We start from the raw sequence: 18,984 nt of genomic DNA, 5'->3' as shown, positions 1-18,984 counted from the left end.
CCTCCAGCTTCATCAGGGCTTCAGAGTTCTTTCTCTTCTTCTGAGACCTTTCTCCAGCACTGGGGAAAAAACAGAGATTTTAATATTCAAATAAGTAATACATTTACATGGCTTTAAAAATTCAAGTAGTATTTACAGAGGTAACTACTTGACACAAGTTGTGTGTGTGTGTATTATTCCAGAGATCTTATATGCATGAACAAGCATACACATAGGTAAATTTCCCTTTCTTCCTCTTTCCTCCTCTATCTTTGTTTTTAAAACATTAATAGTAGACACGTGGTGTGGATATTGCTTTTAATATTTCCGCATGTCTTGGAAATAAGTTTACATCAATACTATAGAGCTACCTCATTCTTTTAATTATGCCCTTGATTGTAAATACGCCATAATTTTGTTAACCAGCCCCCTATTAAAGAGTAGCTGCTTCTAATCTTTTGTTATTGCAAACAATATTTCAGTGAGCATCATTACATGTTGACTTTTTTTTTTTTTACTCATGGACAACTATATCTGTATGAAAAGTCTTTGAAGTGGAATTGTTGCATCAAAGGGTTTATACATTTTCATTTCTTTATGGAGGAATTTTTTTTAATTGTTTTCTATTTCTTATTTTGCTTCTCCAGCATTTCTATTCATGTGCCATTGATTTCTTGGATTTATCTTCAGTGTCTACTTTTTGATACATTCATCTCTATTTCTTCTGAGTTCCGAGAGAATTCTTGAGACATTCTGGTTCACTGTTTCCTTTCTAACATTCACAATTCCTGTGATCTTTGAATTTTTAAATATGATAATCATTATTTTGTTCACTTCTAAGAACTCATACATTCTCATATTGTTCACCTATCAAGACTGCAGGCCTTTAATCTTTTCATCAAAGGACAACATGTTATACAAAAAAAGTGCTTGATGCCTTTTCATAAAGCACACCAACACCCAGATAAAGAAACAAATGTTGTCAGTATCTGGAGCCTTCCTTGTTCCTCTTCCAGTTTCAGTCCCTCCATGAGTAACCACTCTCCTGACCTAGATTCATTTTGCCTGTTCTTTTTTTTTTATTTTGTTTATAAAAATGTAACCATACAGTAAATATTGCTTCTCTCTTCTTTAACATGATGTTTGTAAGAATTATCTATATTGTTGCCAGTAGGTATAGTTTGTTTTCATTGCTAAGTAGTATTCCATTGCATGAATATGCCAGTTTGTTCATTCATTCTACTATTGATGGATGCCTGAGTAGTACCTAGTTTGGACTATCATGAGTAGTGCTGCTATGGACACTTTGGGTCTTCTGATGCACAACTGTATACCTTTTTTGTAGATTATTATATTAATATATTTATATATTATATATATGTTATATATGTATAAAATCATGTCTAGGAGTATAATTGCTTGATCACAGGGCATATAAATGCTAAGCCTCTAAATCGCTTTCTTATTTTGCACTCCCGTGAGAATCCTAGTTGTTCTACATTCTTGCCAGTACTTGGTATCTTCTTTTTCATTTTAGCCATTTTGGTGTGTAAAAAGTAGGATTTCATTATGGTCTTAGTTTTCATTTCCCTAATCACTTGTAATGTTGAGAGCAACTTTTCATATGTTTTATTGGCCATTTAGGTATCCTCTTTTATGACATTCCTGGTGAAATTTATTTTTACATTTTTAAGCTATTCTGCTTAAAAAATATATATATATGGTTAGCCAGTAGATCACATTTCCCACCCATTTATCCCTCTCTTTGCCTTTATCCTTTTTAATTTTTTTCTTGGCTCTTTTCTGGCTTGTTATTTTTTTCCTTAACAATTGAACATTAGAAGTAGGTAACCCCAGGGGCACCTGGGTGACTCAGTGGTTGAGCATCTGCCTTTGGCTCAGGTTGTAATCCAAGGGTCCTGGGATCGAGTTCTACATTGGGCTTCCTGCAGGAAGCCTTCTCCCTCTGCCTATGTCTCTGTCTCTTTCTCTGTGTCTCTCATGAGTAAATAAATAAAATCTTTAAAAAAAAAGAAAGTAGGTAACCTCAGCTTTTCTGGGAATTTTAGTGAATTTGCATGAGACTTAAATTTTATTTGAAAAAATTGTCATCTGAACTGGAAGACAATGTCATTGTTTCTAAAACGAGAAAAATGATAAATACTAAGCCCTCCCAGTTTTTGCCCACCAGATTGCATTATTATCCCCATATTTAATTCTAGTTTTAGTTTCATTTTTGACAGGTGCTTGTAGAAGTGAAAATATTGTAATATGCTTTTAAAACCTGCAACCTCTTTTTAAAAATTATAAATGTTTTACAGGTTCTTGATCAATATGAACGAGAAGGATTTAATTTCCTAGCGAAGGTGTTTAATTCTTCACATTCCTTCTTAGAAGATTTGACTGGTCTCACATTGCTGCATCAAGAGACCCAAGCTGCTGAGGTAAGAATAAAGAAAGCTCTCTGTACTGAGGACTGGTGTGTTTGAAACCTACTTGATACTCAGGTTTATGGAAAAGTAAAGAAGCAGTTAATTATGATGTTTATCCTTAGAACAAACATTGCTAAATAATTTTTCTAATTATCAGAAAAGGAGGAACCTTTTCAGTTGCTGGATGTTGATGTGTGCAGATTGTTATATAGTAGGTGCCCAATCCACATAATTAAAGGGAGTAAAGGTTATGGATTTTCAAGCACCTCTGGTCCTCTCTAAAGACTAGCCATGCCTGTGGCCATGGGAGAGTTGGCTCTGATGTCCACACATCAGAATGTAAGACAGTAAAGACAAGGGCTCTGGCCATGTTCTTCAGAGAGGATATGCCTGGCTTTTATTTCATAATTAGATACATCTTCTGAGATCACTGAACTCTATTATAAAATGGCTTCCGGGGGATCCCTGGGTGGCACAGCAGTTTGGCGCCTGCCTTTGGCCCAGGGCGCGATCCTGGAGACCCGGGATCGAATCCCACATCGGGCTCCCGGTGCTTGGAGCCTGCTTCTCCCTCTGCCTGTGTCTCTGCCTCTCTCTCTCTCTCCGTGTGACTATCATGAATAAATAAATTTAAAAAGAAAAAAATTTTTAAAATAAAAAAAAATAAAAATAATAAAAATAAATAAAATGGCTTCCCCAGTCACAATCTGAGAAAATTATGCTTTGTCACTTAGAATATATTGCAAATCTTAATTTCTTGTGTAGAAGTTCTTAGGAGAAATGTAGCCTGTCTTAGCATTTCCACAAGCTACATAAAGAAAGCCTTGAGTGCCTGTGTCATGATGGAGTGGAACACTTGCAAAGATGCCATTAGTTCTATTGTCCTCTTTATGGATTACCATCCCATTCCCCCCCTTCCTGGGGTTGTGTCTTCCCCATTGGGGCAGTCCCCAGTAGTCAGTGAATAGACATTCAGACCCAATACTAGACTAGCTGATGGCAAACTAAGGCCGCAGTTTGAAAGATTGGAGCTAGTAGCACTAAGGAAAAGAGGAACTACCAAAGTCATATCCTCTGAGGCTTTCAGCAGATGGAGGTGAGAGTTTTAGGCACAACAGAGAAGCAAGATACTATATCTCAAGTACTATTTCTAAGACTGGAATCATTTCTGGGATGCCCGGCTGGCTCAGTTGGAAGAGCATGCAACTCTTGAGCTGGGGGTCATGCGTTTGAGCCCCACATGGGGTGTAAAGATTATTTAAATAAATAAAACTTTAAAAAAAAAACCCTTGAAACTAGTTCTTCTTTAACTTGCCTTGGTGTCCTCTGGGCATTCAGTAGTTGTAGTATTCCACTTATAACCAATAGTTAGATCTACATATTGTCTCATAGCTTCAGTTTCAGAAGATGAATGCATCTCTGCTGAACTTACAGAGACTTGAGATTTTTCTCTAGAACTGTGATTGGTTCCCAGACACAGTTCAGAACATTATGTTGCTCATGGCCACCTTTTTATCCTTTGAGTAGCATTGTACTTACTGCCTGATGATGAGGTAAAAATAACTTAAAGATGTTTTCAACCATGCAATCGTTGACTAGTTTGCTGAAGGAATATTTCTCTACCCAGCTAGAAATAATTCATATACTTCTCTTTCATTGGCTAGATGAATTGCAACTTAAAATTGACCCCAAATTTCACTAATTAAAACAGAGCAGATGCTAGGATAATGGGCAGGTTCCTTGATGAAATCTGGCTTGTTTTACATTTGAGTTGGTCAAACATTAATAGCCTTTTCAAAGACCCAGAAAGAGAAGGGGAAGTTTAAGAGAACAATAGTGACTAAATAGATGGTGGGGCAGGAGGGGACATGGCTTCATCCACAAGTCTGTTTTCTTTTTGAAGTTTTCCTCTACTAAATTATATTTATAGTTTTGGAATCATAAGCTGCACATCCGATTTTTGATTAGAGATGGTAGACTGGTTGGCCTGTGAGCCAGATATGGCTTGCAGGTGTGTTTTGTTTGGCCTGCCCTGTGTGTTAAATTCTGAATAAAGTCAACATTTAAAACTAAGGAGTTTTACATAAAAAAATCTGAATTTTCCCATTTCCGACTTTGAAAATACCAGATCTGGCAAGCCTAGGCCTGCATTTCTTAATAGTGATGGTTAGCTGGAGCCAGGATGCAAATTATGTAGATAAATAATGTACTTTATATGAAATTTAAAGATGTAAAAAATATTCTGCATGAAAAGGAAATCTACATTTGTCCCTTACCACCTAGTTTCCTTTCTAGAGACAAATTGCTTTTTTACCCAAAGTTGTTGCTTTTTTACCCAAAGTTATTTTTTAAGTGATATTCTCCATTTAAACAATGCTCTCAAGTTAATGACCCTAACAAAGGTGTTAGAATTTGCAATCCTGGGGCAGCCATGGTGGCCCAGTGGTTTAGCACCGCCTTCAGCCCAGGGCCTGATCCTGGGGACCCGGGATCCAGTCCCATCAGTCCCCTTTTTCTTTCAAAAAAAAAGAATTTGCAATCCTTATCTTAGAAAAGGATCATTCTTTTTCCTTTTTGTTTTTTAAGATTTTATTTATTTATTCATGAGAGACACAGAGAAAGAGGCAGAGACATAGGCAGAGGGAGAAGCAGGCTCCCTGTGAGGATCCCAATGCAGGACTTGATTCCAGGACCCTGGGATCACGACCTGAGCTGAAGGCAGGCACTCAACCACTGAGCTACCCAGGTGTCCCCATTATTTTTCTTAAAAAGCTTTAAATGGGGCTGTAGGTTTTTTTTTTTTTTAATTAAAAAAATTCTTGTCATTTTATTTCCTCTTATTTTCTATCATAGCAAGTATACTCTTTCATCCCCCACCCCCATTTCACCCATGCCTCCACCTACCTCCCCTCTGGTAACCATCAGTTTTTTATAGTTAAGAGTCTGTTTCTCAGTTTGTCTCTCTCTCTCTCTCTTTTTTTTTTTTTTTCAGTTTGTTTTTGTTTCATTATTTAAGTTCCACATATGACTGAGATCATATGCATATTGGTATTTGCCTTTTTCTGTATGACTTATTTCACTTAGCATTATATTTTCTTGATCTATTCATGTTGTTGCAAATGGCAAGATTTCATTCTTTTTTTTTATGGCTGAATCATATTCCACTGTAATTTTACCACATCCTCTTTATCCATTTATCTGTCAGTGGATACTTGGGCTGCTTCTGTAGTTTGGCTATTATAAATAATGATGCAGTAACCATAGGAGTACATGTATCCCTTTCAATTAGCATATTTTATTTTGGGGGTAAATACCCAGTAGTGTGATTAATAGATTGTAGGATAATCCTATTTTTAATTTTTTGAGGAATCTCCATAATTTCCATAGTGACTGCATCAGTTTCCATTCCTACCATCATTGCATGAGGGTTCCTTTTTCTCCATATCCTTGCCAACACTTGCTGTTTCTTATGTTTTTTATTTTAGCCATTCTGACAGATGTGAGGTAATATATCATTGTGGTTTTGATTTGCATTTCCCTGATGATGAGTGATATTGAGCATCTTTTGATATGTCTATTAACCATCTGGATGTCTTCTTTGGAGAAATGTCCATGTCTTCTGCCCATTTTTAAATTGGATTATTTGGTTTTGGGGTATTAAGTTGTATCAGTTCTTTATATATTTTGCATACTAACCCTTTATTGGATATGTGATTTGCAAATATCTTCTTCCGTTTGTAGATTGTTTCCTTAGTGTTGTAGAGTGTTTCCTTCACTGTGCAGGAGCTTCTTATTTTGATGTAATCCCAATAGTTTATTTTTGCTTTTATTTTCCTTGCTTCGAATATAAAAATTAGTGAAACGGAATAAAGGGAAAGGAGAGAAAATAAGTGAAAATATCAGTGAGGGTGACAAAACATGAGAGACACCTTACTCTGGGAAATGAATAAGGGGTAGTGGAAGGGGGAGGTGGGCAGGGGGCTGGGGTGACTGGGTGATGGGCACTGAGGGGGGCACTTGGCGGGATGAGCACTGGGTGTTATGCTATATGTTGGCAAATCGAACTCCAATAAAAAAAATTTTTTTTAAAATAAAGAAAATATTTTCCTTGCCTCAAGAGACATATCTAGAAAATGTTGCTATATTCCATATTGGAGAGATTACTATCTGTGCTCTTGTCAAGGATTTTTATGATTTCAGGTCTCACATTTAGATCTGCAATCCATTTTAAGTTTATTCTTGTGTAGGGTGAAAGAAAATGATCCAGTTTCATTCTTTTTCATGTTGCTATCCAGTTTTCCCAAAACCATTTGTTGAAGAGATTTTTTTTTCCATTGTATATTCATTCCCCCTTTGTTGAAGATTGACTGTATAATGGGTTTATTTCTGAGTTGTGTGTGTGTGTGTGTGTGTGTGTTTTAAAGGTTTTATTTATTTATTCATGAGAGACAGAGAGAGAGAGAGAGAGAGAGAGAGAGAGAGAGAAAGAAAGAATGGCAGAGACACAGGCAGAGGGAGAGGCAGGCTCCATGCAGGGAGCCCGACGGGGAAGTCGAGTCTCCAGGATCACGCCCTGGGCCAAAGGCAGCGCCAAACTGCTGAGCCACCGAGGCTTCCCTATTTCTGAGTTTTCTATTCCACTGATCTGTTTCTTTTTTTATGCCAGTACCATACTGTTTTAACTGCTACGACTTTGTAATGTAACTTGAAACATGGAATTGTGATACCAATTTTGCTTTTCTTTTTCAAGATTGGTTTGGCTATTTGGGGTCTTTTGTGGTTCTATACAAATTTTAGGAATGTTTAGGGGTGCCTGGGTGGCTCAGTTGGTTAAGCATCTGACCCTAGATTTTTGGCTTGGGTCATGATTTCAGGGTCATTGGATTGAGCTCTGCATTGGGTTCTGTGCTCAGTGCAGAGTTTGGCTGGGATTCTCTCTCTCCTTCTCCCCACCTCCCACCAAAATAAATACATAAAATCTTTTTTTTTTTTTAATTTAGGATTGTTCTATTTCTGTGAAAAATGCTATTGGTATTTTGATAGGGATTGTACTAAATCTGTAGATTGCTTTAGGTAGTATAGACATTTTAATGATAGTTGTTTTTCCAACCCATGAGCATGAAATGTCTTTCCATTTCTTTGTATCATCTTGAATTTCTTTTATTAGTATTTTTTATGGTTTTCAGAGTTCAGGTCTTTCACCTCCTTGGTTAAGTTTATTCCTAGATATTTTTTTGTTTTTCATGCAATTGTAAATGGGATTGTTTTCTTCATTTCTCTTTCTGCTGCTGTATTATTTGTGTATAGAAATGCAATAGATTTCCGTACATTGATTTTTGTATCCTGTGGACTTTACTGAATTCATTTATCAGTTCTAGTAGTTTTTTGATGGAGTCTTTGGGTTTTCTGCATAGAGTATCGTGTAATCTGCAAATAGTGAGTTTTACCTCTTCCTTAACAATTTGGATGTCTTTTATTTCTTTAGTTGTCTAATTGCTGTGGCTAGGACTTCTAGTACTATATTGAATAAAAGTGGTGAGAGTGGCTATCTTTGTCTTATTTGTGCCCTTAGGGGAAAAGCTCTTGGTTTTTCACCATTGAGTATGACATTGGCTGTGGGCTTTTAATATAAGGCTTTTATTATGTTAAGATAGATTTCGTCTAGACCTACTCTGCAGAGGGTTTTATTTTTTTTATCATGAAGGGATGTTATACTTCATCAAATACTTTTTCTCCATCTGTTGAAATGATCATATGGTTTTTATCCTTTCTCTTATTGATGTGTTGTATCATGTTGATTGTTTTGTGAATATTAAACCAGCCTCACATCCCAGTAATAAATCCCACTAATTCATGCTGTATGATTTTTTTAAATATATTTTTGAATTCTATTTGCTAATATTTTGTTGAGGATTTTTACATCTATATCCCTGAGACATATTTGCCTATAGTTCCCAATTTTGTGGTGTTTGTTTCTGGTTTTGGTATTAGGGTGCTACTGGCCTCAAAGAGTGAATTTGAAAGTTTTCATTCCTCATATTTTTGGGAATAAGTATTAACACTTCTTTAAATATTTGATAGAATTCATCTCTGAAGCTGTCTAGTCCTGGACTTTTGTTTGTTGGGAGTTTTTAGATTACTGATTCAATTTCTTTGCTGGTAATGAGTCTGTTCAAATTTTCTTTTTATTCCTGCTTCATTTTTGGGAGGCTGTATGTTTCTCAGAATTTATCCGTGTCTTCTGAACTGTCTGTCTATCCGATTTGTTGATATATAGGTTTTCATAATAGTCTGTTACAATTGTTATTCTGTTACTTCTGTGGTGTTGGTGGCGGTTTCTCCCCTTTCATTAGTGATTTTGTTTAAATTGATTTTTCTCTCTCTTTTTTTGAAATGAGTCTGACTAGAAGTTTATCCATTTTGATCTTTTTAAAGAACCAGCTTCTGTTTTCATTGATCTGTTCTATTCTTTTAATTTCTGCATCACTTATCTGCTCTAGTCCTTATTATTTCCTTCCTTTTGCTGGGTTCAGGTTTTGTTTGTTCTTTTTTCTAGCTCCTTTAGGGATAAGGTTAGGTTGTTTATTTGAGATTTTTTTTGCTTCCTGAGGTAGGCCTGTATTACTATAAACTTCCCTCTTAGAACCACTTTGCTATATCCCAGAGATTTTGGACCATTGTGTTTTCATTTTTGTTTCCATGTAATTTTCAATTTCTTGTTTGATTTCTTAGTTGACCCATTCATTGTTTTAGTAGCATGTTATTTAACCTCCATGTGTTTCTGCTTTTTCCAGAATTTTTTTTTCTTTTTTCTTTTTTTTTTTTGGTGGTGGTTGATTTCTAGATTCATAGCATTGTGGTCAGAAAAGATACATGGTATGATTTTGATTTTTTTTTTTAATTCATTGAGACTTGTTCTGTGACCTAATATATGATCTGTTCTGGAGAATGTTCTGTGTGCACTTGAAAAGAATGTGTATTCTGCTGTTATAGGATAGAATGTTCTGAGTTTGTCTGTTAAATCCATTTGGTCCAGTGTGTCATTCAAAGCCACTATTTCCTTGTTGATTTTCTGCTTGGATGATCAAATGTAAGTGGGGTGTTAAAGTCCCCTGCTATTGTATTACTATTATTTCTTTTATGTCTGTTATTAACTGCCTTATGTATTTCAGTGCTCTAAATTGGGCTGTATTTTAAGACAAAGCTCAGCAGAAGGCCTCTAACAATAAAATGCATTGCCCCCTACATTATTTTACATTACTATGAAAAATATGTATGTGTGTGTAAATAAATATATATATATCAAAATCTAGGTGAAGGTAGTGTTTTGGTTTATGTATTTGATTCCCAATGCATTAAGAGGTATTTATTAATAAAAAAACAAAATTCTTCATTCCATATAGAAAGGCCCCAATTTATTTATTTTAGCAATGCAATCAAGAATGCCCAGTTAAGGGCAGCCCGGGTGGCTCAATGGTTTAGCGCCGCCTTCAGCCCAGGGCCTGATCCTGGAGACCCAGGATCAAGTCCCACTTTGGACTCCCTGCATGGAGCCTGCTTGCTCTCTCTCTGTGTGTCTCGTCAATAAATAAATAAAATCTTAAAAAAAAAAAAAGAAAGAAAAGAATGCCCAGTTCACATCTTGGGCTTTTTTTATGCCTCAGTATTGGAATTACAAAAGATTCAACCAGATAATTACATGTGAGTGCATCATTTTGAATGTTGTTTATAAAATATGTGTTTGTACACATACTATTTTTATAACAGGAATTACTGAACACCTTTAAAAAATTTGATAGCAAGTCACTGTGCTGGTAACTGAATACAGAAGTTAATGAGATGAACTCATAGTCTAATATGAGAAACAGATGTAAATAGTGCATTCTAATATCAAAAATATTTTTAGTCATTTATATATATTAAGTGCTCAGAGAGCACTTACTCCTGCCTGGGGGAATAGGGATGTCAAAGAAAGCTTCACACAGAAGGGAACAAGTATTCCAGTTAAATTTTAAAATTTAATTTTTTTATTTAATTTTTTACTGAGCTATAATTGACATTCAACATTATATTAGTGTCAGGTGTTCAGTGTAAAATGATTTGATATTTGTATGTATTCCAAAATGACCATCACAATCAGTCTAATTAACATCCATCACCAGTTAGTTTTAAGGGATGAATAGACTGTCTTTAAAAATAAAACTGGAAAAAAAAAATAAAAATAAAAAAATAAAACTGGATTGAAAAATAAATAAATAAATAAATAAATAAATAAATAAATAAATAAATAAATAAATAAATAAATAAAAATGGGGAGGGAAAGGAGAGGGAAGGGGTGGAAGGCATTCTAAACGAATAAAGGTCTCAGAGGCCAAGAGTCTTTAGTGTGTTACTCAGAATCATGAGCACGTAGTTGGAACCAGAGTTATCTGAAATCAGATAAGGTGGGTTTTTTAACTAGCAGCTTTATTGTGTTGTAATTCACATACCATGAAATTTACCCTCTTAAAGTATACAATTCAGTGGTTTTTAGTGTATTCACAGAGTTGCCATACCACTCTTACTTCTAAGTTTAGAACATTTTCATCGCCCAGAAAGAAACTCCATGCTCATTAACAGTCACTGCTCATTCTGCCTTCTTTCCAGGCCTGGCAACCACTACTGTACTTTCTGTCTCTATGGATTTGCTTATCCCAGACGTGTCATGTAAATGAAATCAAACAATATGTGGCCCATTGTGTCTGGTGTCTTTACCTAAGCATGATGTTTTCAAGGCTCATCAATGTTATAGCAAAATAATTATTTTTTCATTAAAGAAAGAAAAGTTTTGATGCTATTAAACAATCCCCTATCCTTTAACACCTGTGGTCTATCTCCCAAAATATAGACCCTTTCTAAAGGAAGAATGCAGAGCTGATCCTACTAGAGACTATAAATCCCTTTCTTTTCATAGAAAGGAACACAGGAATAATGGATTTGAAGATATATTCTGAGACAATCACCCAGATTTAGTGAGATTGACTAATGCAACCCAGTTTTTCGCACCCACCTTTCTTCCATCATCAAATGGCCCCCAGATGATTGTCATTATTTTAGGCTAGTTTACTATTGTTACCACAGTGCTGTTGAGATTGAAATTAACAGACAAATCACCAGGTTGGTTTCTGTTGGAGGAGGGGTGAGGTGTAAGGTGCAGAATAGGGACTGTGAATGTGGTGATGGGGCCAAGGGAGGGGCAGACAGATCAAACTTACAAAGACGAGTTTATTTGGGGGTAATGGTGATTTTGAGGTAATGGCGTAAATGAATGGTATTAGAGATAGGATGGTGATAGAGCCTGGGGAAAAAGAGGGAGTCTGGTAGATGGATTTAGCTGGTAAAGAAAATTATCCTGTTTCACTGAGTGCAGTGACGAGAAGCTATTGAGCTAGTATTTAAATGAGGAATGTGTGTGATAGATTGACTGTCTTGAGTTGTAGCTTAAAAAATTAAAAATACTCCTCTCATAAATGTTTTTGCTAATGTTACGTCTCCTAAAGAAGAGGTCTTGGATGGAGACAGTCCTTAGTCTATAGTCCATCAATCTGCCAAATTATAGTTACATTCTACCCATGAGGTATTAGAAGGCCCTATGGAGAAAAGCCCCCCACCCCCCTCATCTTTTGCCCTCTTAAAATGTTGCTATCCAAATAGGAATTTTGCAAACTTCTGATCCTTACTTTTTGAGAATGGGTTTGGATACTTGGAGATTAACCAGAGTTCCCTGTTGCTTATCCCTGTCTGTTTATTCCAGTTGGAATAAAAGGAAATGGCCTTAAAGTTGACAAAGTACAAGATATCCAAGTCATGAAGCTGTTGAAGTGCTCACCAGATGCTTTTAAAACTGCTGAATTTGTTGAAGAAAGGCTCAGTGTAAATCAAACACACAAATTACTTAGCCATCTTTTCATAAAATTTGCTGTGACTTAATCTTTTTAGGGTTATTTTTCATCAAGTACCTGTTCACATGTACTGAATTAGTTCCAACTGTAGGTTCAACATTGTGCTGGGGGAAATGCCAAATAATTTTCAAACCCCATCTAGAGAGAAAAGACCGATTCATAAGAGAGGTAATAAAGCAAGCTATATCCTTGAGAAATTCAAATAACAAAATTTCATAACCCAATTTCCCCAAAATACTTTATTCTCATTTTTAAAGGTTTGCAAGTTACGTGACTCCAGGATTACTTTTAGGCTATGTTTTCTTCCCTTGCCTTGACTGTGTCATCAATATTTGATGCTGTGTCATGCAGTTACGATTTTAGGATTGCAGTTACAGCACTTCATTAATAGAATTTACATCTTTGTCAAGTGTTTTCTAAGCAGAACTTTTTTCCTGCAGAATCAGAGATTAACGAATGATCATTAAAAAATAGTTGAATGCCAACAATAACAAAGATGTAAAATCATGAACAGGCTGGCAGAAATAAAGAAGGCTGAGCCAAAGGGTTGATTCTGAATTAAAACTCAGGTTCTGACTCATCTACTACAGAATTCAGAATTCTGGAAAATAAAGTGCCCATTTCTCTCATAGCAGGAAAGTCATATGAAAAACATTATAGTCATGTGATATGACTTCATTGGCATGACAATTTACTATTCAGCAAAGTAAATAACACAATTAACAAGTGTTTCTGCTGGGCCTTTTGCACTTACACTGAGTTTTTGGCCTCACCCCCTCACAGATGGTTTTGATTTGGTTCCTGTGGAATATTTTTTTGTTTTGTTTTGTATTTAACAACAGATATTTATGTACAGCTTCATCAAGAACCTCTGATGACAAATATGCTTTTGGAGGCCAGTAGAAGCTGTGGGAAACCCCCATGTCAGCACTTAGACCTGTTTCCAATGGAGAGAAATTGCTGTGGGGACTGACCTAGCCTGCTCATGAACCTAGTTTGCTTTTCCCACAGTCTTCTGCTAGCCCACTTCCAACCTGCACTGGCCAATCCTCAGACTGTATCCTGCTTTGGTTTTACCTTATGAAGCAATCCCTTGAGACACAGCCTTGGCCTTCTCTCCTAATTTGAGAAAGGCAGAAACAGCAGGCAGAAAGCCATTTAATTCTTAGATTGGAAATAAGAGCCTGGTTTTTGAAATAAGGCTTGGCAGTATCCCTTCAGAACTCAGTTTATAAAATGAATCCCTTTTATTTGCTGTCAGAGTTATCTACATAGATTTGAGATGTTTAGATAAGTTGGTGTTGAAGAAGGATCCAATTGGAGGATAAACGATGAAGTTTGGGTAGAGTCCCCACCCTTCCGAAGAGCAGTCTGGATAGTATAATCCATTTAGAGATCTATGGGGGAGAGAAGAAGAGAATCATAAATGCTAAGAGAAGAGTTAAAATGGCAAATATTAAGAAATAGAATATGGGTACTGCATCCTTCTATAAATTTCAGTCCTTGTTCTCCTCATGTTCTCCTGAGTATTGGGATAAATATTCAAAACTTGAAAATTTTGTATATCAGTTTTTTAAAGGAATTGAGCCATATGTGAAATTCTTTTTAGTTCTAATAATCCAGTGGTTTTGTTTCAAATATAGCTGGTGAGACCAAGAAGAAAAGAGATGGCCAAATTTTTATGTCAAAATGTTTTAAAATGTATCAAGATGATTACTTTTTATACATTTTATAACTATTCACTGTTATCTGTCCTATCTGGGTTGTCATGGCTAGAGGCATTTTTTGTTGTTGTTGGATTCTTTAGAGATTTAGATCTATTTGAGCCATATCATAACATTTCTCATACCTTATGTTGATTGGTAAATGTAGCAGTATATATAAATTCAATATGATGTAAGCCAGCATCATAACTCACCTCATTGTCCGCCTTGATGCCCTGGACTTTTGGCTTCTTTATAAACCTAAACCAAAGTTTCCCCACACCATAATCGAGTGTGTTCCTTGAATCTGCCACTCACAACCTCTTGGTACAGCTTCCAAAGATGATCTCGAAAGCCCTTAAGTAATGATAACATCTTCAGAATGTTGAATGTATAATATTCAAGCATTTTCTTTAACAATAAACCACATTACAATATAATACTCATAGAGTAAATGAGTAGCCTGAACCGTGACCTGGTCAAAGGATCTGAGTCCATATTACAGCTTCGCCAAATAACCAAGACTGCTGCCTTTCAGCCATGTGCATTGTGTGGGGCAAGACCATGAGCAGGAGGCCTGTGGGGTCCTGCAGGAGCCTTGGGTCATTTGCCTGATTTCACGGAGTTTCATTTTCTTCATTTATAGAATGGGATCAATAATTCCTGCTCCTCACAACTGCTGTGAGCATTAAATAAGAAGGTATCTAACAAAAGAAAAGAGACAAATTGGAGTACATCAAAATTTAAAACTTTGTGCTTTAAATAGTTTTTTGCAAGTCATATATCTGGTAAGGAACTGATGTCTAGAACTTACTGGAAATTCTTTCAAAACTCAGTAATAAAAGGACATAAGCCCAATTAAAAACTGGGCGATGGATTTAAATAGACATGTCTCAAAAGAGGATATGCACATATCCAATAAGTACATGAAAGGAATGTCAGCATCATTAGCCATCAGGGAAATGAAAATCAAAACCACTGAGATACTACTTTGTACCTACTAGGGTAGCTATAATCAAAAAGACAGCAGTAAGTGTTGCCAAGGATGTGGAGAAACTGGAACCCTCATACATTGCTAGTAGGAATGTAAAATGGTGCAGCCACTTACAGTTCCTCAAAGAGTTAAACACAGAGTTACCATATTGCTCAGCAATTCCACCCCAAGGTACATAACCCAGAGAAATGAAAACATTTGTTCATACAAAAAGATGCACACTGATGCTCGTAACAGCATTGTTTACTTGTATAATAGCCCCAAAGTAGAAACAATCCAGAGGTCCATCTAGTGAATGGATCAATAAAATGTAGGTGTTAGACTGGAAAATACTGGAATATTATTTGACAATAAAAAGAAAAGAACTGGGGATCCCTGGGTGGCGCAGTGGTTTAGCGCCTGCCTTTGGCCCAGGGCGCGATCCTGGAGACCCGGGATCGAATCCCACGTCAGGCTCCCGGTGCATGGAGCCTGCTTCTCCCTCTGCCTGTGTCTCTGCCTCTCTCTCTCTCTCTCTGTGACTATCATAAATAAATAAAAATTAAAAAAAAAAAAAAAAGAAAAAAAGAAAAGAACTACTGACACATATTTTAACACAGATGAACCTGCTAAGTGGAAGAAGCCAGTCACCAAAGGCTACATATTACAGGATTTCATTTACATGAAATGTCCAGAATTTAAAAATCCATATGGATCTCTTCTGGAGGTGATAAAATGTTCTAATCTTAGATTATGGTGATGCTTGCACAGCTGTGACTATACTGCAGCCACTGAGTTGTGCACTTTAAATGGGTGAATTGTATGGCATGTGAATTATATCTCAATAAAGGAGTTTAACCAAGAGAAGAGAAAGACAGCATGGAGCCCCAGTGCACATAGCTAGGACTCTGTGTGCTTCCTTCTTTCCTTTTCTCTCTCTGGCTTCTAAGGGCAGTGTTGATTTTCTGTTGTGACAGGCTGTCAGATCATGTTAGCTCATTGTTTGTAGAAATGAACTTTGTGTAAATATGATAGTGATTTTTGTTCCCATTTTTGTTGTGCCTCCATTTTCCAGGCCTTAGTCTCTGCTCACCTTATTTCACCCTGTCTTGCACTATGGCTAGTACATACACACAGCACATCACAAACACACCCACACACTTTCTCTTTTCCTGAACCATTTGAAAGCAAGTCCCACATACAATGATACCTCACCTCTAAATTTTTAGCATGAATCACCTAAGAATAGTTATTCTTTTCATATACGCCGAATACCATTATATCACAGAATAATGGACAGTAATTCCATCATGGCATCTAAAAGCCAGTATGTATTCCTATTTTCCCAGTAGTCCACAAAATTTTTAAAGTACCTTTCAAACCATTATTTGCTTTTTTTCCCCCACAAGTTTGTAACGTTATACTTTAAAAGTTTTAAAAAATAAAAATTAAGGGGCACTTGGGTGGCTCAATGGTTTAACGTCTACCTGCAGCTAAGGTCGTGATCCCCAGGGTCCTAGGATTGAGTCCCACATCCAGCTCCCCACAGGGTGCCTGCTTCTCCCTCTGCCTATGTCTCTGCCTCTCTCTCATGAATAAATAAGTAAAATCTTTTAAAAATAAATAATAAATAAAAATAAAAATTAAGCATCAGTTACTTGGTATATAAGCTTGATCTTATCTCTAAACTCTTAACACCTTGATTTCTAAAAGGAAAATACAGTTCTCCTATTAGGTAGCATACCCCAGAGCTTCTGCTGCTCTAGACAGGCCTCTTCCTGGTGAGTATCTCTAGGTATCACCTTGGCATCCTGGTCTGAGACAGCCTCCATAGCCAAACAGCCCTGAGTAGTGGGTGCCTCTTCATCCTCCCATGGGGATACCCAATGCCTAAGGCTTTTGAGGAGGTGATCACAGGACTGTGAAGGCTTTTTTCGATATTTTGTAAAGCCAAACAGAAATTAAACATTTAAGACGGGAGCTTACATTGATCTGTCAAGCTGGTTTTTCTGAATTCTGTTGTCTCAGAGTGGAATGGAATACTGGTTAGCCTGATCCAGCCAGAAGCTCTTTTTGACAGATATATGCCTTTGAATTATAAAAACAATTAGATAAAGTCATGCATTTTGTTGGGTAGTAGCAGTTTTTCAAGATGTAGTCTGAGACAGAGAAAGTGGGGGTTAGGGCAGCCCCGGTGGTGCAGCGGTTTAGTGCTGCCTGCAGCCCAGGGCGTGATCCTGGAGACCCTGGATCGAGTCCCATATCAGGCTCTCTGCATAGTGCCTGCTTCTCTGTCTTCTGCCTCTCTCTCTCTCTCTCTCTCTCTCTCTCTCTGTCTCTATGAATAAATAAATAAAGTCTTTAAAAAAAAAAAAGAAAGAAAGAAAGTGGGGGTTAGAGGAGAGCCCCTGGCCCGGGGCGCCACTGGCCCTGACTTCTTGACTGTATCAGCAATAGAGGGTCCTGGGGAGATGTTCCTGCAGTTTGCCCTGTGACCATTATTTCAGGGGCTATATTTTTACAGCTGACCCTTCTCATTTGCAAACATAACAGCTGCTATTTTGAATTTGGGGGGTTTCCATGTTTTGATACTGTAAAATTAAATTGACTCTTGGCTCTAAGATCTTAGTTTTGATCCATCTTGCTTTGCCATTAACTGTGGGACAGCAAGGAGAGAAGGGATGTGAGACATTTTAAGGTGTATATTGTTTTTAAATTAAGTATTATTGGGGTTTAATCATGGCTTCTGTCAATCAACAAATGTTGACCCCCTTGTCAAGTTCATGGCGGTGTGGGGATTCAAAGAGGTACACACCAGGCCTTCAGGTGGCTGACGTGGCATAGTTAGGGTGGTAGAAGAGATGAGGCTGTGAGGCAGTAGGTGTGCACAGAGAGCTAGACACATGGTACAGTAAGTCCTGCAAGATTTCAAGAGCATAGGATACAGAGAGTGCTCCAGGCAAGAGTTAGATTTTGAACTGATCCTTGGAGGTTGGCTCTCCAAGTGTATGAGAGGAGAATGTGAGAAGGCATTCCAGAATGGGCTGTGGCACAGGAGCATCCGAGATCACTGATGAAAAAAGTACCAAGAGAGACAGCAATTAATACTGATTATGTTATCTGTATTTCTCATGGAACTTTTGTACCTAGCCTTTGATGCCCTAGACCTTACATTTTACAGCTCAGAGGAGTGAATGGATTTGCTAAGTTGACTGGACACTGTTAAATCTACATCTTCAGGTTTACAATATGCTTCATGTACCTGAGAGCAGACAGGAAGATACAGATGTGTTCTGCTTTACTAAGGGTGCCTCTGCTTTCAGATTGAGCAGTTTCAAAGAGTAGTTTGCTTTTTGTTTCCTCCCAACTGCATTCTTGAATAGCATAATTTCTTTCACTGTTCCATCCTGGAGCCTGGTCAGCCAGCCTCTCTGTGCTTTCTTATTCTCGAACTGTCTTTAAGAACAGCCTGGCATCTTAAAATCTGTGGGAATGAGATTTTACTCATTCATGATTCCATCTCCAGACTTAACCAATGGGAAAAGTGCAGATAAGAGACAACTTGTTTCTTCTGGGCCTTTACTTTTCTCCTAATTTGTAAAGAGAAATTAAAGGCTTGTCCCTATTTGTCTTTATTCAAGCATCTGGTTAAAAACAATCAGTGCTAAACTAGAAATATTTAGATTTTTATTGTCACAAAACAAAAGTCATTGAGTTTCTAATTACATGTATATTAAACTGCTGTGGATTGATTTATTTTTAATTATGCCACTAAACTTAAGGTCTTTGCATTTATCTTACTGTAATCTCAGGCATACCTGATTCTGCTTAGCATTTTATTAGAAAGTTTTAAAAATCTTCAAAAAGATTTTTGATATTTTATTTTCATAAAAGATACATATGTAACATTGATGATACTCTTTGTCAAACTAACAGTTCTAAGCATTGAATTGATG

The 18,984-nt window shown here is 36.8% G+C and overlaps 1 protein-coding gene across 16 annotated transcripts in view; it reads left to right on the top strand.

The window, feature by feature from the left end:
- Positions 1-18,984, top strand: part of ATG7 (autophagy related 7) — a 237,862-nt gene that overhangs the window by 112,965 nt on the left and 105,913 nt on the right. For all 16 annotated transcript variants that reach the window (XR_013357403.1, XR_013357402.1, XR_013357407.1 and 13 more), the window contains one exon: positions 2,301-2,423. Coding sequence is in view for 10 of the 16 variants with exons in the window: in XM_077857802.1 (XP_077713928.1) it covers positions 2,301-2,423 (123 nt within the window). In the remaining 6 variants the exon portion in view is untranslated. The remainder of the gene's footprint in view (positions 1-2,300; positions 2,424-18,984) is intronic.

Source organism: Canis aureus, chromosome 19 (assembly GCF_053574225.1).
Source record: "Canis aureus isolate CA01 chromosome 19, VMU_Caureus_v.1.0, whole genome shotgun sequence".
Taxonomy (NCBI): domain Eukaryota; kingdom Metazoa; phylum Chordata; class Mammalia; order Carnivora; family Canidae; genus Canis; species Canis aureus.
Note: the sequence above shows the minus strand (reverse complement) of the source record. Positions and strands in the feature narration are given on the sequence as shown.